This window comes from Mytilus californianus, unplaced genomic scaffold (assembly GCF_021869535.1).
Source record: "Mytilus californianus isolate M0D057914Y unplaced genomic scaffold, xbMytCali1.0.p SCAF_7, whole genome shotgun sequence".
NCBI classification, from domain to species: Eukaryota; Metazoa; Mollusca; class Bivalvia; order Mytilida; family Mytilidae; genus Mytilus; species Mytilus californianus.
The window spans coordinates 82,373,161-82,394,624 of NW_026262723.1; the positions used below are offsets into that span (position 1 = coordinate 82,373,161).

At 31.8% G+C, this 21,464-nt stretch overlaps 2 protein-coding genes across 2 annotated transcripts in view; one reads left to right on the forward strand and one right to left on the reverse strand.

Moving 5' to 3' along the window:
* Positions 1-253: 253 nt before the first annotated feature.
* Positions 254-17,839, reverse strand: LOC127710273 (28S ribosomal protein S7, mitochondrial-like). Its single transcript, XM_052216050.1, has 6 exons — positions 17,721-17,839; positions 16,100-16,261; positions 14,886-14,949; positions 11,367-11,537; positions 1,682-1,819; positions 254-1,296 (listed from the first exon to the last, which is right to left on the reverse strand). The coding sequence occupies exons 1-6, from the start codon at positions 17,792-17,794 to the stop codon at positions 1,213-1,215; spliced, it is 693 nt and encodes a 230-aa protein (XP_052072010.1). The 5' UTR covers positions 17,795-17,839; the 3' UTR covers positions 254-1,212.
* Positions 17,840-18,075: 236 nt separating this feature from the next.
* The window catches only part of LOC127710270 (serine/threonine-protein kinase/endoribonuclease IRE1-like), a 28,158-nt gene continuing 24,769 nt past the window's right edge, over positions 18,076-21,464 (forward strand). Inside the window, exons 1-2 of the mRNA XM_052216047.1 lie at positions 18,076-18,233; positions 21,052-21,160. Of these exons, the coding sequence (XP_052072007.1) occupies positions 18,165-18,233; positions 21,052-21,160 (178 nt within the window). The 5' untranslated portion in view covers positions 18,076-18,164. The remainder of the gene's footprint in view (positions 18,234-21,051; positions 21,161-21,464) is intronic.

Sequence of the window (21,464 nt, forward strand, 5' to 3'; positions counted from 1 at the left end):
CGTATTGCATATTATTTCATTAATACAACTGATCTAAAAATGATTTTATTTGGGTAAAGTTTGGTTTAAACTGGCCCTTTTGGTATATAGACATGAAAATTATCAACATGTTTAAATCTTAAATGGACTAGACAACTTGAACAAAACTTGTTCCATGGAAAAATTTGATAGAAATAACACTAATGAAGGCTAAAGCAAACCAATACCAAGATACAGCTACTTTTTCAGTCATATAAAATACAGACGAACAAGGTAAAATTATATCATTTTTATTTAAACTGCACAAAAGTTGTTGCAATTAAAATATGTTAGAACATTTAACTGTCCTTTGAGTGTCTTCAGTTAATTTGATCAACAGTATATTGAGAAAAAATAGTTTACACTCATAAAACAGAATAGTATAATAATGAATTTTTAAAGATAAACAGAGAGGATATTTGTAACAGCACCCCAGTGTTCAAGATTGTGAACAATGCCTCTGAAATCAGTGTTTGTAGATTTCCTCACACAGATTCACATAAAAATAGATGTAAACATCTAAAAAAAAAACTAATGAATTTTACATAAACTAACAAATATCAAAAACATTTTAAAAAACAACCATACTTTTTTCTATCCATGAAAGGAAAAGTTACAATTTGGGGTCAACTTAGCCTTGAATTTGAGTGTACTTTAAAATTACACAAATTTGAAGAATTAAATGTTGAATCTGTGTACTTTTGCATTTTCTATATAAAATATTTCCTTTTCATGACTTATACAACAATAAAATGTCTGTTGATTCAACAATATGCCTAAATTAAACAAAATCTTGGCTCATTCATACATGTTGATAAATGATATAGACCACAAGCCTTACTCAAGAACATATTCCCACATGAATTGCATCTTGTACTTATCTCTCCATTTCAAAAACTTAATTTTGGGCAATAAATGTTAATAATTAAAGTCAAAATGTTCTTAAATTTTATATTTCGCTTTAGAAAAATGTCAATATGTTCATTTCTAGTCTATAGTCAGGGTGATTTAGTACTCAAGGAATAGATGCTTGTCTAATAAGTGTTTTTTTTTTTAAATCTAAAAGTTATTGTCAAACCATTACCAGTTTACAGATTTTCATTTTAGAAGCAGGGCCATTTACTTTTTTAAATATAGAAGCACTCTATGACATGTGAAACATGCTACCACAAACAGAATGTCTATTGACAGTTTTCACTTGCTCCATCTAAAATGAGAATATGCTCTGTTAGCTTGACACTCTCGGTGTAGATTCTGTTTCTTTCTGATTGCAACACCCTGAAAAAGACAAAGATACCATGTACAAGTATATCTATTCTATAATTAAGAAAATTACTTTGAAAAGAGGTTCGTTTTTTGTACAATGGAAAAGAAGTCTCTTTATCAACTATAGTTTCCTAAAATAAAATGCAAAAGGGCTAGAAATCATTTAAAAGCAACAACCCTATACGAGGTCATTTGACAATTTCTGCCATATTGACTTTTGTTCTTGACATTTTTACTGTTTTTAATTTCTCTCTATCTGTTATAGTTTTCAAGATACTAACCAAAAAACTCTGTATTTGTATTTGTAAAACTGCATACCTCCATTCTTACTTTAAAACCACATGGCTACAACTTTTGAATTAAGAGCGGCATAAATAAAAAAAAACAATAATTATACCTCATTTCTGGAAGCCTCAATAATTTCCAGGGATAACCTTTTCCACATTCTTATTTTCTTATCTTTCTCTTCAGCAGCAGTAATTAAAAACTTCATGGACTTAAATGATTGTGTATTGCCTTCACATGGACAAGGTACCTGTAAAAATCTAAATAGTTAAAGATACATTTTAACTAATTAACTGATGTATGTGGATTGCACCCCTGAGTTTAACCCATATAACCAAGTAGAATCTTGTAATCTTCTGGCTGGAACAGTTTTGTCCAGTTTTTGCATTCAAGCATTGTAATATCTGTGAGAGAAATATTCCCCAGTTTCAATGGAGATGATAAAAATTCCACATTTATTTGCTTGTTTTATGTATGATGTTGAAAATAATTAACCACAATAAATGAAAATTTATTTTTTACAGGAAACATTACTGTAAATTTAGAATTTATTGTGTGTATTTATTATTGGGATTTTTGAAGAATGGACCAAATTGTAAGATTAGTTATTTCGATTTCAGGAAAATCTGCATACATACATATTTATCAGATATCAGATTTTGAGTTCTAATTATTGCGATACTCACCCTGCTGCATTATTTGCAATATTAATAACCTCACAATAATTTCTGAATTTATACTAGTACTAAATTGTGACTTGACATTTTATGCAATATTTTTCTAGGGTCCATACAGGATTACTTTTAATATTTTACTTCTGTTTATTTTTCTAAAAATATACTTGGTAACATATATACTTTCTTGAAAATTGTGAGCAAAGTATGATATTGCTGCTTAATGTCATCACTTAAAAAGTTTGGATTAAGTTGAAAAATCATGGTTTTCATATGGAAAAGGTTCAATATTTATCTTCCATTCTTTTTTTCAAAATGCACAATGGTATTTGTATGGTTTCACTGCTTTTAAAATTAAAGGAGTAGGGCCACGAAGGGTTAAAAACGGCCCTGTCTCAGAAATTGACGTAATTACTGCAGAAGGATCACTAACAAGTGTAGTTCATAAAACGATAACCATTAGACTTGTAACTGTGTTTGTATAATTTTCCAGGGCGCCAGAAAAGACCAAGGTACAATGGTATTTTAGCCATTTGCGCGTAACGTTAAAATTGTTTCATGAACGTTCTAGTAACTTTATAATCATTTTACCACAAGAATTGTTTTCCAAACTATTTCTTGAATCTCGTCCATATATCTTGTTTTTGTTTTAACTCTATTAACAGAAATTTACTAATATTAAGGCTTAAGCTGCACATAAGCGCTTCAATTAATTTTTTTATAAGTGGCCCGAATACTCGTTTTCTGTATTGATATTCTCGAAATAGAAGTTGCAGAGACTATGTAAACAAACATCATTCTATAGCATAGATTAAATTAAAAGTCATAAAGGATTTTAAAACATAAGCAATGAATGTCTTCTATTGGGCAGAAGGAATTTAGATTGACAGCTGTAAAATATCTTGGCGAGCGAAGTACAGTCGTAAAAATTTATGAGGATAGTTGATCACACCACATCATCTTATTTGTATATGGAAAGAAAACCGTGATTCACTTAAACACAGAAAAGTTTATTTTCTAGTAAAGAAGTAAAAGATGAAAACACAGATAAAGATAAACATTGTGAATAGACAGTACATAGCATAACATGTACTTCAATAATCATAGAACACATTATAATTGTACAAAAGTCATCAGACACCAGAACCACGCATGCACTCATAAACATCATTCTCATTCCGGAGGATTACATGCTTACTCTCAAAGCAACATTCAGAATTAAACACATGAATGAACAATAGTTTCATATAATACCGCCATTCATACGTCACTGACCACATTACATAGTACTGCTATCTCTAATTGTACCTAAAGCGCATGAAATATGTAGTCATCTGTAGAAATTGAAATATAATTCTTTCAAATGGTTCAATAAATCCTTTTTATATTTTCCCAGAACTTTTTTACTAGAAAAAGTAATAGTTTAAAGGCAGTGGCTATTTTGCCGGCGCCCCCAAAATTGAAAATATGCTATTTTGCCATTCTCGGTAAGCGGAAGCCAGCATGCCAGTAAAAAAGATTTTGTTTACAGATATGCAATTCAAAACTGACTATTATTTCAAAACTAAGTTTAATTTAAACATTTTTGATTTTGAAGCTATGTGATTGATTTTTTAAAGACTGTATAACGTTTTTATCAAACCGATATGCCATGAGATTTTGTCTTTCATTTTTTTACAGCATAGTTAAAAAATCTCAGATTTTATTCTTATGCATATATGTAGCATTAGACTGATATTAGAAGTAATTTCAACTACATTTTTTATATGATTTCATTGCTTCAAATGGATGCTCAATAGTTTTTATTTTTATTCCTTTTTACAAATTCTTATTTTCACTTGGACTCATACATGTTTATAAACGATTATATGTATCTCAAATATTGTGACATTTATCTTCTTCAGCTATATGTCGAATAATAATTTGATTCTTTTATGTTGACAATGCACATTTTCGTAGTATTTTTCACAAGTAAATATTAAAATTCACTCTTTACAAAGAACCGGCAAAATAACAAATTCATAATATTGCCGGCGCCGGCAAAATAGTCATTGCTATCGAAATATGCTATTTTGCTTGTTTTGATTAAGATATTTTAATCAAAGACGACAAAATAGCATATTTTCTATTTTGCCAGCGGCGGCAAAATAGCCACTGCCTAGTTTAAAAAACTCAAAAATTTGACAGAATACTCATTCTCAGTTGTCCGCTGTGGACGATTTCATTTAGCGATTTAGCTATTTTCAATTAAATCTATCCGACTTTTGCATGTTTATATCAATTACGTTTTAAAAGAACAAATACTTTTATTATTTTATGATTCGTGTTCTCGTTAAACATGTTAAAGGGGCATTAGCTACGAGATATAGAAAAAAAAAGATTTTATTTTTGTTTCCATCATTAATGAAAGTGAAATAATAATTCGCTTTTGGGCTGCTAGGTTCAGTTTTGTCAAAATAAGCAAAGAAACATCGCTTATGAATTATTCGCTTGCAAGTGGATAATTCGACCTCATTAAATCCGTATTCATGTGAAGTTCAATTGAACTCCTTAGCTAGAGATGGATTACGCATGAAATAGGCGTGTTCAGGTATTAAAAGAAAAAGAATGTCAACATTGGAAGTGAAACAAGGGTAAACCATTTGGTTGACTGATTCGATCTACAAAAACTTATTCTTATACAGGTAAAAACGATTATTAACATATTGATTTAACCTATAATATCAAATCAAACAGACCTAGAAAAATCCAATTGCACGAGTTTGCTATCTATTTATATCTTTGTTTATGTTTATATTGGGTAAGATGACCGTCAGCAGTCTTCAGAAGGTCGCCTCGATGGTTAATTAGATGGCGTCTAGACTAAAATACACACGAAATGCTGATACATGCTATCGAGTCTATGCACCGTAAATTGTTTATTTTATACTTTTTTTAATTTGGATATACATTGTACGTTTTAGTATGTTATAAGTCGAATATGAGTCAAATCGGTGAACATGAATTTGACAGCTAATGCCCCTTTAAGTTTTAAACTGAAATTCTTTTTTAAGGTTTTCACAATTGTCAATTTATTCTTAATTAGCTTTTATCTTGTAATCTTAACTAGTCTTGTTCGTGGTTAAAGTGTTCCGGTATTCCACATACAACTATCATTCTTATCTCGAAAAAAGTTCGAGTGAATTTTGTTATTAATTTTATTATCATTTGGTCATATCAAACAGATTCATGCCTCAATCCGTATGAAAAAAAGAAGATGTGATATTATTGCAAAGAAGACAACCTTCAACCCAGATATCGAATGACGTGCATGGATTCATTTAAAAACTAATAGAAATCCATGAATATCAGTTTTTTTTTTTATTTGGCGTTGATTGTAACGATGATAAGTGTATGTAAGCTGCATCCATTCAAGTAATGTATTATCTATAACTATAATTAATATACAAGATCAATTATTTTCGTCTATATATAAAAAGGAGATGTGGTATGATTGCCAATGAGACAACTCTCCACAATGTTTGTTTTCTTTAAAGTGAAATGAAATGTGAACTATTTTTCAACAAAAATGTTTTAAGAGTTTTCAAAAAGTTTGCTTAGTTGCAAAAAGTACGATATAAACAAATAGGTTTCAAAAAGATGAGCAAGAGGAATTCTGAGATAAACGTCAATGTGACAGCTACCTAACAATGATAAAAATAATATTCTATTCTTCAACTACACTCTGCTCACTGCCACTTTCGTCCATGGTATGTGGGATAAATACTGCATCTTCATGAGAAGCTCATCAATTCTGGACTCCATGTGTGATGTTCAGATTTTGTCTTGTATACCCTTGCTACCAGAGTATAGAGGCAATGTGCGCAAATTACATGTTCTTGTCCAGAATATGCATCTAACTTGCCGCTGGACGTTAAACAGTCATCCATCATCAGGAAACAAACAACTCGTGTAGTAAAATGTTTTTTCCCAAAAAGTGAAATAATAGATGCGTAAATATCTTCTTAAAAGATTTTAAAATCTTTAATCATTTATTCAATTATGTTAAAGGTCATTATTGTACTGTAATCTTAGAGGAGATATGATTGATAGTTGTTTGACGAACGTCCAGTGGCAAATACTTCATGCATATTTATGACGGAGAGCAATTTAGAGAATCTATTTCAAACAGGAAACAAGAAATTGCATGTGTTGTCATTGAACATAAGAGAAAATTCCCCAAAGGGGGGGGGGGGGGGGGGGGGGGGGGGGGTGGCAATAAAGAATCATAACACTAATAAGATCATACAACACCATGAACATATAGAGGCGACAAAAAAAAACAGCAATAAAAAAATATAAAAACAGGTAACTACAGATTGAACACGAACCTCGGGCCACCACAAGAAACGAAAAATCAGAAATATAAAGTTATCTCATAGATAATTCATTCATAGTAAGCAGCCATTTTTGTTGATCGCTTGTAACATAGTCTCACTCAAATTTAAAAGAAACCACCAAAAAGGGACCAAATAAACAATTGCTCCTTGTATGCATTCTGACCAATTATGCACGCTATCCCGCGTGAATATCTGATATTTATTTGAAGTTACCCAAGCTATATGATTGTGCGGATAGTTTTGTTTCATCTTTATTTCAGTTTTCATTGAAAACAAATATTTGTTCTGGTTGAATGTCACGGACAGTATACACCATGCCCTCTCATGGCGTCGTAATTTTTATTTTAATTAAAGAAATATTGAAAAGCTTATTTAACCACTGTGCAATATGATATCAAAATTCTCACGTGGTTTCTTCTTATGTCCTACGATTTTCTATGTATGTTATTGTTCAAAGTTCTGTAATCTATTTACACCATCCGTAGTAATTATGAATAAAATGCTCCGCAGGGCGCAGCTTGATACGACCGCAGAGGTCGAACCCTGAACAGTTGGGGCAAGTATGGACACAACATTCAAGCTTGATACAGCTCTGAATTTGGATTGTGATTAAATATTTGACACAGCATAGGTTTCTGACACAGAATGAATGTGGTCTAAGAACTTAAAAATTTTAAATTGGACATTCACCTATTATGGTCCAATATCCAAAATCTAAATACATGGTTATATTCAGCATATCAAAGAACCCCAAGAATTCAATTTTTGATGAAATCAAACAAAGTTTAATTTTGGACCCTTTTGATCTCAATGTGGACAAAAATGATAACAGTGCCCAAAAATCAAAAATCTAAATACATGGTTAGATTCATCATATCAAAGAACCCCATATATTCAATTTTTGTTGAAATCAAACAAAGTTTAATTTTGGACCCCGATTTGGACCAACTTGAAAACTGGGCCCATAATCAAAAATCTAAATACATGTTTAGATTCAGCATATCAAAGAACCCTAAAAATTCAATTTTTGTTAAAATCAAACTAAGTTTAATTTTGGACCCTTTGGACCTTTATGTAGACCAATTTGAAAACGGAACCAAAAATTAAGAATCTAAATACACGGTTAGATTCGGCATATCAAAGAACCCCAATAATTCAATTTTTGATGAAATCAAACAAAGTTAAATTTTGGACCCTTTGGACTTCAATGTGGACCAATTTAAAAACGGGTCCCAAAATCCAAAAACTTAATACACGGTTAGATTCAGCATATTACAGAACCCCATATATTCAATTTTTGTTGAAATCAAACAAAGTTTAATTTTGGACCCCGATTTGGACCAACTTGAAAACTGGGCCCATAATCAAAAATCTAAATACATGGTTAGATTCAGCATATCAAAGAACCCCATATATTCAATTTTTGATGAAATCAAACAAAGTTTAATTTTGGACCCTTTTGATCTCAATGTGGACAAAGTTGATAACGGGGCCCAACAATCAAAAATCTAAATACATGGTTAGATTCAGCATATCAAAGAACCCCATATATTCAATTTTTGTTGAAATCAAACAAAGTTTAATTTTGGACCCCGATTTGGACCAACTTGAAAACTGGGCCCATAATCAAAAATCTGAATACATGGTTAGATTCAGCATATCAAAGAACCCCATATATTCAATTTTTGTTGAAATCAAACAAAGTTTAATTTTGGACCCCGATTTGGACCAACTTGAAAACTGGGCCCATAATCAAAAATCTAAATACATGGTTAGATTCAGCATATCAAAGAACCCCATATATTCAATTTTTGTTGAAATCAAACTAAGTTTAATTTTGGACCCTTTGGACCTTTATGTAGACCAATTTGAAAACAGAACCAAAAATTAAGAATCTAAATACACGGTTAGATTCGGCATATCAAAGAACCCCAATAATTCAATTTTTGATGAAATCAAACAAAGTTAAATTTTGGACCCTTTGGACCTCAATGTGGACCAATTTAAAAACGGGGCCCAAAATCCAAAAACTTAATACACGGTTAGATTCAGCATATTAAAGAACCCCAAGAATTCAAGAATAAAACCCCATTGAAATTGATCAAGAAATAAGCAATTTATACGAAGTATCTTCTTTTGCACAATACTGTGCAATTGATTATTTCTTGCTATTGCGCAATACTGTACAATTGACAATTTCTTGCTATTGCGTAATATTGTGCTATTGGATATTTCTTGCTATTGCGCAATACTGTGCAATTGAAGATTTCTTGCTATTGCGCAATACTGTGCAATTGAAGATTTCTTGCTATTGTGCAATACTGTGCAATTGAAAATTTCTTGCTATTGCACAATACTTATTATATAATAATTCACACATCCTGTTTGGTGTGTATCTCCTACCATATCATTATTATTTGCTTTTAAATATAAATCAGAAATAACCAACTTAAAATGGAAAATTTTAAAAGAAAAAAAAAAGGAAAAAAAGAAAAAAAAAGAAAAAAAAAAATCCCCCCCCAAAATTTTTGAAACCCCTTATGATTCATCACCCCCAAACTCAATCTCAGCCTTCCCTTTGTGGTATGGTACCTTGCAGTACAATTTCAGAGAGATCCATACACTTGAACACAAGTTATTGTCTGGAAACTAGAAAAATGCTTATTTTTGGCCCCTTTTTGGCCCCCAATTCCTAAACGTTTCGGGCAATTACCCCCAAACTCAATTCCAGCTTTCCCTTTGTGATATGGAACCTTGTAGTACAATTTCAGAAATATCCAAACACTTACACACAAGTTATTGTCATGAAACTAGAAAAATGCTTGTTTTTTGCCCCTTTTTTGGCCCCTAATTCCTAACATTTTGAGGCAATTACCCCCAAAATCAATTACAGCCTTCCCTTTGTGATATGGAACCTTGTGGTACAATGTCAGAGAGATCCATACACTTACACACAAGTTATTGTCTGGAAGTTACAAAAATGCTCATTGTTGGCCCCTTTTTGGCCCCTAATTCCTTAACTGTTGGTACCATAACCCCCAAAATCAATCCCAACCTTCCTTTTATGGTATTGAACCTTATGGTAAAATTTCATGGAGATCCATTCACTTAAACTAAAGTTAGAGTGCGAAAACCAATGTGTCTTCGGACGACGCCAGACGACGACGACGACGACGACGACGACGACGACGACGACGCCAATGTCATACCAATATACGACCAAAAAATTTTCAATTTTTGCGGTCGTATAAAAATGTTAACTTGGCATGCCATACATGATAGAAAATGCGGACGTGAAAGAAAGCTATTCATCAAAGCGTCAACATGAGATTACATTCCGCGGAGGTTATATTTCGGCGATTTCATCTTTAAAAAAACAAAATACGTGAATCTAAAAGGAAATTTGTATTGAATTGTTATGTTGACACCCATGTCGATCTGCTGGATGAAGAATTTTACGGAAAAAAACTACGGCTCTAATTTAAAACTGTCATATTTTTGTTTGCATAGCACAGACCGGGCTAATTATTACAAAATAACGTGGAAATGAACTTTAAAATAATTTGCAAATTCATAATTTTTATTTCCACTAATTGGTCTTGTTTTCTAATAAAAACAGTTATTAGGACGTTAAAAACCTCGCCAGATCGGCGGTTAACGAAGCTTTGCTAAAAAAGACTTGTTATTCCATTTTCTTCTTTTTTGTTTGTTATAAATAAGAGAATAATAAATTATAGAATTTATTCTATTTGTAGCAATTGTACAAGTTCTTGGTACAGTTAATTCGCCTTTTCAGAATCTAAAGGACTATGGGTATTCTCATTGTTCGTACACCAAAATGAAAATAACGTTACGTCATTGGTTGAATTTCCATTGTTTAGTGCGTTTCAAACCAATCACAACGTTTTGGTGTACGCTTTTGAAAATATTACCCACAATGCATTAGATTCTGAAACGGCGAATTATTTCGTCACAGAATCTATCGTACCTCGGAAATGGCGGCGGTGAATCAGGATTTGCTTGTTTGCAAAAGTTAAAATTTTCGATGTGGCCACAGGCCTCGACCACGCTAAATATTGTTGCAAACTGAGTCAAAGTGTCAAACAATCAAAATAAGAGTAAAATTACTTCGGTCGAGGCCTGTGGCCAATGCGAAATTTAACCAGGAAGTGTGAAATTCTTTAAGAATTTGGACATTTTGAGCGTTCCGGTTTGATTCCGGGTATTACGTCACATAAATGACGTCACAAAAATATGATTTTATACTATAATAACAAATAACAATATACGTAGATATGTTTTAGCTATAAAGGATCCACCTTATTTCTCTTTTATTTTTTGTCACCTCACAGGGCCAATATCGGCACTTCGTGGCCATACTCCTTTAAAAAAAATATAAACTTTTTTTCTCTCAAACTTCATTTTGAGGAGATATAATAAGTAATGCTATTTCAAATATCCTCTCTCATTGGTAAAACCTTCCATATATTACCATGTTTTTTTAAGGTAACATTTAGTATACTAAAATAGGAAGGTAGTGATTTTATTTACTTTTTCTTTAAAATAAAAAAAAAAAGTCATGAAAGAATATTACTGAAATCTTTTTAATTACCCTCAAGAATTTTTTTGGTTTTTCTCTCTGTCATCTCTTTTAAGATACTTCTTTTGACTATGTATTTTCAAAAAGGTACAGTTCTAGACTGTAGTGCTAGAACAATGAATAATATTCATTTAGATTATTTACCTTATATTTAAATCCTCCATGTACCTTTGTTCTTGTATACAAAACAGGTTTACAATTTTCATAGGCTTGATGAAATATTTTAATGGGGTCTAGTTCTATTTTCTCCTTCTCATCTTGTGTTTGAGCTCTATGGTATCTTTCTAATTGTTTTCTCTTAATATTAGCAAAAGTCTGAAAAATACACAAAGGCATATGATTTCACAATAAATATAATACTGCCTGCTTGCTTTGCAATTACTAGGCTGTGTCATACCCTGAAATTTTACTTACCAAGTAATAATCATAAAAATTCTTAAAATCATTCACTTATTCAAAAGCATATCAAATATCAATTGCCTACCATAATTACTTCATAATCATCCTAAATAATCATAAAACTTAACTTGGGATTACAGTCAAACCTGTATTAAGCAGTCACTCATGGCAAGTATTAAAAGTGAACGCTCAAGAGAGGTGACCTTTTAAACGAGGTTCCAAACAAAATTCTGATTCCGATATCGTCAATGACCTGGATGTTAACAATTGGTAGAGTCATCATTCTTGGGCCAGTGAAATAAACAATAAACAGCTGTGCCATGAGCGCATGATACGCCCGTCGCTTTTTTAAAGAATAAAGTTCAATAACTTCTTAATGTCATTTCAGAAATTTATGAAAAACTAAAGGGAGGTTAGCTTAATAGATATAAACCAGTCAACAAAGTTTCATGAAAACTGCTCAAAGCACTTTAAAGATATTGTCCAAAAACTGGAAAATCCCCCTTTTTTTAATGAATAAAACCCCATAACTCGGAAACATAAAATCTAAAATTTATAAAAAACGAAAGGAACCTCACGTCAATAGATATAAACAATTCACCAAAGTTTCATGCAGATTGATAAAAGCGTTTTTGAGTTATTGTCTGCATGTTGACGACGGACGGACAGACAACGGTATACCATTATAATACGTCCTGTAAAAGGGCGTATAAAAATGGTGGATTCCGACGTTCTATATTGGAAAAGCCTTTCAATGTATGTTAATATTTGAGGAGAGATAAGTTGGTGATACTGTTTTTTAATGGAAAATGAAACACGAGCAATTCAGGAATTCCCCTCCTATTGCGTGATCTCGGTTGCAAACAGGTTCTAATTCTCATTTTGACTTCGAACTGAACAAACATGAAAAGTTGAAATTATGATTTCTAGCAAAATTAGGTGACCACTGACATAGTTAGACAGGTGAATGCTAGCTAAAAAAGACTTAAATTAAATAGTGAAAAAGTTTGGGAGGGTCTGAAAGTGACTGTTGGAGACAGATGATCGCTGAAACAAGGTGACCGTAAAGGCAGGTTTGACTGAATTCTAACAAGTGTTTCCTACAGACAAAGTGGGAAGGACTCTGAGGCAATATCTCATAAAAACATTTACTTCTATACATTACGGTGTGTGATTTTAAACTTCAGGTTAATTCTTTTCTCATTTTCAAAACAATAGTAGAATTTATACTAGTACACTGTGACTGTCATGACTGTATCTCATTTCATTCAAAATGAGTGTAGGTCACAAAAACTTGTTAACTGAAACACTTTAAAGCAATGCAATGGACCCAAACATCCAAATGCTCTCCTGAAAATGCATGCCAAGTTACAATTTCATGAATAAAATGTTGTGTGTTTTTCATGGATTGCAAGCATTTCCTCCTCTTTTTTCAATCCAAAATGATTCCTGATCAGACTGATATAATTTAATAGTCCTGCAATCAGTGATTTTGCTAGCGCTCGTCATTTTCGTCATTTACGAAACGGTTTTCAAAATGATGAAAGAATTTCCAATCAATTTAGTCACTTAAATTTGGAAAGTGTAAAAATATTTTCGAATGAAAATACTATAATTCTACCTGTCCTCATGTTTCTGACAAGTTTATGACCCTCAGCTAATTAACATTTACAACAGGTGTTATAAGTTGTGATTACAGGTAACCCGCTTATCGCCATCGGATGGGTCACTAATCTGTTTATTATTTATAAACCTCATAATTGACAATCATAATTATTTTCCCCAGTAAAATCAGTCAGTCGACATTTCAATTTCAATATTTCTCAAACGACCACAATTTGCAGTTTGTTTGTTGTAGTTTCGTCATTTGAAAAAATTGTTTTCCACTGGACAGTTCGCATTTTAATTTCAATATTTCTCAAACGATCACAATTTGCTGTTCGTTTGTCGTAGTTTCGTCATATGAACGTATTTTCGTCATATTTGATATAACTTTTCATCAAAAACTCTCGACAATTTCGATTAAAAAGATGTAACTTTATTCAAAGCGTTCAGAAATGTTTTCACTAATGTCAAACAGGTGCTTCCTTTACGATGTACTGAGCATGTGTGAAAGTATTTTTATGAATTTATACACAATAAAACGTAAAATACGAAATAATTTAGAATCAAATTAAACGAGAGAGACTAATATAGTTCTTACTAAGCAAATATAATTCAAATAAATGAGGAATGTGTCCATGGACACAGATGATGCCCCGCTGGCATATCATATAAATTTATAAAGGGACATAACTGAAGAACAGTATAAGGAAGTACTTGATCTGAGTTTTGTGGTAATAAGTATTATGTATAAGTTTCATAACATTTGGTTGAGGCAAACTTAAGTTAGAGAACGGAGATGAAAAATTCAGCAATTTTAACATTTGTAAAGGGGCATAACTCTAGAACAGTTAAAGTGACGCCACCAAAATTCAAATTTGATCTGTGTTTTGTGGTAATGAGCATTTTGTTTAAGTTTCATAACATTTGGTTGAGTCAAACTAAAGTTAGAGAACGGAAAGAACTTTGGGACGTGCGGACGGACAAGGGTAAAACTTAATGCCCCCGCCGCTATGGCGGGGGCATAAAAATGACAATTTCCTGTCTTTTTCAAACACGAACCAATCCGTAGATGAATCTGGATTCATTCTGAATTTATTATTAACTTGTTACTTCCTGTTTTCATTTCATTTGAAATTCGAAAGTAAACGTGATCTATTCTTGATTAATTTACAATTTACAGTCATTAGAATCGTTCCAATAAGGATATGTACAAATCCTTGGTTCAAACTTTATAGAAATGAATTCCAAATCTTGATTTAAACATTTTTATAAGAATAATGATTATGCAGTGAAATAGTGGTTGCAAGTTCATTTATGCTGTGATTCCTGGTTTAAAAAAAATGGAACCCATTTTTGTCGATCAGGAATGTCCCCTGAAACTAACTGAAGTGAAATTGTGAACTAGATATCTAGATCCTACATCCTAATCTTCATATTTAAGCGCCACATCAGTCAAATCATGCAATAACTGCCTAGTACATGCCTAAGTCCTTCAAAGTCTGACAAAGATGTATAGCTAGTAATATACGTCCTTGGTCCCTTGCTGTTACTCAAAATAAGGTTGATTTTCATCTCCTGCAAAAGTGACTAAAGCCCTCAAAATCCTAGCTCAAACCGTGTCTGCAATCTTAACAATTCTGACATTACTACTAGTTTTACCTGATCTATTACATTTCTTGCCACATCTTTCTTCCCATCTCTCATAAGTATATTTATAAATTTCCTGAAATGATCATAATTAATAGTGAGTGTAATTGTCCTGTTTTCAATATATTGTACCTGCCATGCAGAAATAGTTGATTCTTAATACACAATCCAATTGTAAAGAAACTTTAATTTTGTACATAATTCTAATGCATATCTAGAACTTTGTTGTACTGGATATAATGATTTTGCTACACTTTATCAATGAACTTTACGGGTATTCTAATTTGTCTGCTAACGTACAGGAAATAAGATCTTTTGTTAACATCTTGATATCACAAAGTCAAATTTCTAGTGTCATAATTAAAGTTCAATTGTTATTGACATCGTCTACAAAACATGTTAAATCAAATGTCAGTCAACTGTCCCAAGCAGAAACCAGGTCTATCAATCTTCGATAATATCTTTTAAATTGTGAAACTTATCTGTTAGTCTTTCCAATAACTGCAATAACAGCATGATTTCTTTGATTATGGTTATCTACCAATATTTTTTAGTATTCTTGAAAGGTCATGAAAAGGATGAAATACTTGAAAATGAACTATGATGCATTTTGTCATGTTGGGACCTTTTATTGCTTTCTGTGCAGGATGGGTTTTGCACATAGTTGAAGGCTGTACAGTGACCTATAGTTGCTAACATCTATCATGTCTATGTCATTTTGATTTCTGGTGGAAAGTTGTCTCATTAGCAATTATGATAAAATTGAGAATGGAAACAGGGGATGTGTCAGAGAGACAACAACCCGACCAAAGAGCAGAAAACAGCCCAAGGCCACCAATGGGTCTTCAACACAGCGAGAAAATCCCGCACCCTGAGGCAGGCTTTAGCTGGCCCCTAAACAAAAATGCCATATCTCCCTTTTTTATATATGTACTTTTATTTTGAACTCGTTCAGATATACTGTGGATTCATTATTTTTTGTGGGATACCAATTTTCATTTATTTCATGGGTATAGGTTAACCACGAATTTAAATGTTCAACGAAGAAGGCATGCTCTATTGGCAAAATCAAATGTCAACAAAAATAAGATTTTTCCCCATTCCACGAAAATTATTACCCACAAAAATTAATGAATCCACAGTAATTAATTCTTAAATATATTTAGTGAATAGTTTTTCGACTACAGAAAAGATAAGATAATCCTTACTACTTAATATTTACTTACTGTACAGCTTGGTCACCCATAATTGTTTCTTCAGTTCTAGCAGCCTTAACTGGCCGATGCCGTCTGGTATCATATTCATCTAATGGTTTTGACAACTCTTCTTTGTCTACAATAGGATCTATAAAATCTTTGGCATATCTGGAGAGATTTGATTGTGTAAATCTGAAAACATGAAAACATCCTCTTCAATGTCTTGTAATTATTGTACGTACACATTCATAATGCAGATGGTTTTCTCTTTTGAATAGTTTTAAATTTTGCTATTGCTGGACCTTTTTATAGCTTACTACATGACATGTATTGCTCATTGTTGAGGGCTTAACTGTAACCAATTTTTTTATAAACACTATACACCATAAAGAAGCATAGGAATTCTGGCAAATTTGTATCTGATTTCATCAAACAGGGGCATAAGAATTATCTCACTTCTGTATATAAGTATGATAATTAGTTTAAAGAAACAAGCAACATATACATTTGGGAGCTCATAAAGTAGCATACATTTACCTATGAACCATGAAAATGAAGTCAAGGTCAGATTAACCTGCCAGACAGACATGTTCAATTTACAAATATTCCATGTAACAGATTTAATTGACTTATTGCTTATAGTATCAGGAAAACTTAAAATTGACCAATGAACCATAAAAATGAGGTCAAGGACAGATGATCCCTGCCAGACAGACAAATACACCTTACAATCATTCCCTAAACCAAATATAGTCAACCTATTGCTTATAGTGTTTGAAAAAACATTACAAAACACAAAAACTTAACATTGACCAATGAATCATGAAAATGACATTATGGTCAGAAGAAACCTGTTAGACTGGCATGTACAATGTACACCTTACAATCATTCCATACACCAAATATAGTTGATCTGCTGCTTATTATCTATTTCAAAAACAGGCTAAAACGCACAAACTTAATATCGACCAATGAACCATGAAAATGAGGTCACCGTCAGCATCAGACTGACATGTTCACCTTACAATCATTCCGTTCCAAATATAGTTGATCTACTGCTTATAGTATCTGAGAAATGGACCTAACCACATAACTTTACCCTTGATCACTGATCTATGAAATGAGGTCCATGTCTGCTAAATCATGTCTGACAGTCATTAAGGCCTTGCAGGGAACCCATATACCTTATATAGTTATTCTATTACTAATAATAAATAAGAATTTACATAACAAAAAAACTAAACATTTTTTTTAAGCAGTTGATGAACCATGAAAATGAGGTATATTAGGTTTGAAGCATCATTTATCCTCTTGACTAAGAAAATAAAGCTTTATACAAATAGTTTATGCCGCTGTCATTGCTGGATAGTAAATCCCTATGTCTGCCAATCAAAATCTTTCGTATAGGAGAGACAAAAAAACGGGATCGAGTACAATTTCACTATATTTAAATGCTTATTTTGAAGAGCAGGGAATTCTTGTCTATGCCTTAGTAAGTAAAAAAGTATATATATATGAAACAGAGTGTAGCCAGTTACTGAGTTAGCATAATAGCTAATGTCATGTCTTTGCATGACAATAATTTTTCTACAAACGAAATATTTTTGTTTAAGACAGTTAAGTCAATTTTCTATATTTTAAAAATACTAACGAAAAATATCTTGCATGATTAATGTGGTTATTCAAAAAGTATTGGAATAAAAGTTTTCCTTTGCAAAGGGTCATTGTTTCCTTGGAAGAGTCAAAAGAAGTTCCGATGTTTTTCTTCTTTTCCGGTTTTAAAGCAGCGAATTTATCTGGCCAATCAGAAATCGTTTCGTCGCAAAACAAAACTTTTATTAGATATAAAAGAAGGAAATAATAAGTCTTAGTAGCAGATCATTTAAACAAAAATATTTAAAATATAATACGTGCCTAGAATAATTATTAACTGTAGAACAACAAAACTAATCAAATGGACTATCCTTTCGAAGCTCTTGGACGTTTCCTTTCATTAACAAGAAAAGCTGAAGAATGAAAACATTGAGGGTTTCCCCACTATGCCACGCTTTGTTTACCCTTAGAATATGAGTTAAAGTTTATGAAATGAGAAACCATGTCGAAAATTAGCACAATACTTCTCCTATATTGTCTACAAATTACTGTGTTAACGCCTGTTTGCAAGGTAATGACAGGAGGCTGAAAAAATGATGAAATTATTCTGAACCTACTTCATCCACATTGATCTCATCCATAACTGTAACCAATAGCATATAAGTACAAAAGTGTACCTTAAAGTTGGTGCATTACTGAACATATAACAGAAGCTCTGTCGATCTTTTTAGCCACCTAAACATGATAGACGTTTACCATACATGCACATGCTAACAGATACCTACAACATTGTACAATGCAAGCATTATTAAACAAGACAATAGTACTCTATCACTATTTGGGAATCTGCGACGCTTGACCCGAAAATCTGTGACACTTGAACTATTGACGTCATACAACAATCACTTTTCCATTGTGGCGTCGGACGTTTTCTTTTGTGACATCAAAATTTTACATGAACCTTTGTGATGTCCAGTAATGGCGCACAAATAGCGATCAGGTGTATACAGACATAAAGCAAATTAATAAGCACTGTTAAAATTAACACCGAGCATATAAATTAAACAAATACTAAACCATGGAAATAAAAGTGTATTGCACATACATGTAGATAAGCAAAAGATCATACATGGTATGATCAAGTCTTTGTAGGTACTTCTTTACATTATTTATTTCTGGAAAATTGTTACGGTTAATATTACTATTAGTTTTGTAAGTATTTCTCCTGAGATTGCCCATGTAAATTCCTGTCTGGTTCATTTCCATGTTGTTTGCAGGTGCTTGCCAGCCCTGTCTATTTCATTGCCCAAGGGACTATAAATAAATCCACTCTCTGGGTCATCTGCGGTCCACAGCATTGATCCAGAAATTTTTCATGCAAAATCAGTCTTTTTGTTGAGGACTTGAAAGTCCAGATTAATTTTTTTTAACTGTACAAATCTTTATCAACAGTTATGCTGCATTACTGTATGAAATTTCCTTCCAGTTTAAGAATAATTTATGGAATGCAGAAGCTTATAATTGTGAATCCCTGAGGAATCGATTATGGTGCCTTTGCTTTTAAAAAGATAAGTTAAACTGGAAGTTTCAAGTTGATTATAAATAATGAAGGAAATCAGATTTATGATACTGCTTTTCTACTGACTAAAATGGCAGAAAATCAATGATTTTGAGAATCATACATGTACTTGTGGTAGAGTTTTAATATAAATGATAATCATTTGATTCTGCATAAAATTAATGCAAGTTATAATATAAGATTAGATATTCTTTATTTCATACTCAAAAGGTCCATACATATATACATGACAGAAAATGATTTGTCTTAACAAGATAAAATGTTAAAATATTTACAGTATTAATTTATATCGTGATTTATATGATAGTCAGTCAGGGGTACTACTTATACAAGTTATTTTTATTTACTTCAAGTAAATAATAATATACTTATATAAGTAAATTTGTTATGTTCATATTTTCTTATAAGGTTTGAATAATCTCCCCTTAATTTTCTCAAAAAATTTACTTGCATAAGTAATTTTTTTTACAATTCCTAAAATTCTCTAGTTTTGGGATGTAAAAACACGCCTTAAACAATTTTTCTCTGGTTAGCTCATAATTTTTTAATAGAGTTCAACGCCTGCTAGCGTGAGCCCTGGTTTTATCTCATTAATTCAACAAAGAAACTAATGTCGCAAAGATCTTCAGTAATTGCGCAAGGCCTTCAAAAATTGCCCCTTGGAGGCTTATAAATGAGCAGTGTTTTGAAGATAACAGACAAATGAGATTTTCATTGTCCATGAAATTACACTTAAATGATTATTAAAGACATCTGCAAAGGACAGACAATTAAAATTTCAAGAGCAAAGAAGTCCTGAGAAATTCAAGAAAAGAAGAAAATATGAATTTTTTACTTGTATAAGTAAAAAAATCTTAATGTCTAAGGGACATAACTAAGCCATTATAATAATTTACCTTTACAAGAAAATAAAATACACTTGTTTAAATATCTTACACATTTACTTCTATAAGTATATTAATATTTACTTCTTCGAGTAAATAAAAATAACTTGTACAAGTAGTACCCCTGACTAATAGTTAATAATTTAAATATAACTGATTGCACCATACTCTTTAACAATGTTGAAGAATACAATAAATCACTGCTGAGAATTGTATTATCCAAATGATAATCAGATAAATTCGAGCTAATAAACAAACTAAACATTGACTTTTTCAGAACTTCCTTGAAAGACATAACTTCATTCAGGACAAACATGTTACCTGTAAAAATCTATATTCATATCCCATTATTATTCTGAAAGCATAATTATACATTACTCACATTTTATTTAAAGAGGCAGACTTACATTTAGATCATAAAGATACACAAAAGACAGTCATACAATGAATGAGATGGAAAAAGTTGGATCTTAACACCTGTAGAACATTTGTTCAATTTTTTGCTTCAGCATATTATCTTTCCTGCATACACGTTGATTGATATTGTCTTTTTATGCCCTTAAATAATCATTCAAATCATTTTGAACTATCTGTCCTAGATATTTGAAATTAATCAACAAATTCTAATAAATTCCCAAATAAATAAAATTTGGGCACACTGTAAATCTTCATATACATGATATACTTTGTCTTAAAAATCATATGCATTGCTTTCTTAACATTAAACAAATACCATTTACATTAGCATATTTTCACAAAATAGATAAAATAGATGAGCAATGGGAAAATGCATTGAAATTCTGTGGAATTATTATAGGAGACTTAATTGGTTGTGCAATGCACTTGTTTTATTTGTGGTTTAAGATATTTTTTTATTTAGATACTGTTAAACAATAACATATTTTGTTACTATTGTTATTTTACAGGCCAATTTTTTATCCTTACATGATTCATTGTTGTTTGTTTCTACACTTGATGGTACATTGCATGCTGTCAGTAAAACAACAGGAAAAACACAGTGGACATTACAAGAAGGTACAATATATAAGATATAAAATGTGTAAGCCTGTCTTGTTTGGTCACCCACTTACAGTCCCACTGTAGTGATATCTATGCATTTAAACTTCAATGAAAGGTTATGTCTCTAATAGGAATTAAATGACTAATTCATAGCCCCATTGCTTTCTAAAATAAATTCTCCAATTTCAAGCATTCATAGCTATTTTGTGTTAAGTTCAAATTAAGTGACAGTCATTTCATGTCAAAACTATACCTTATCCTGACTTGTGCTGAAAATTTCAACATACATTTAATTGCATATTAGCGTGCACTGGTTCAT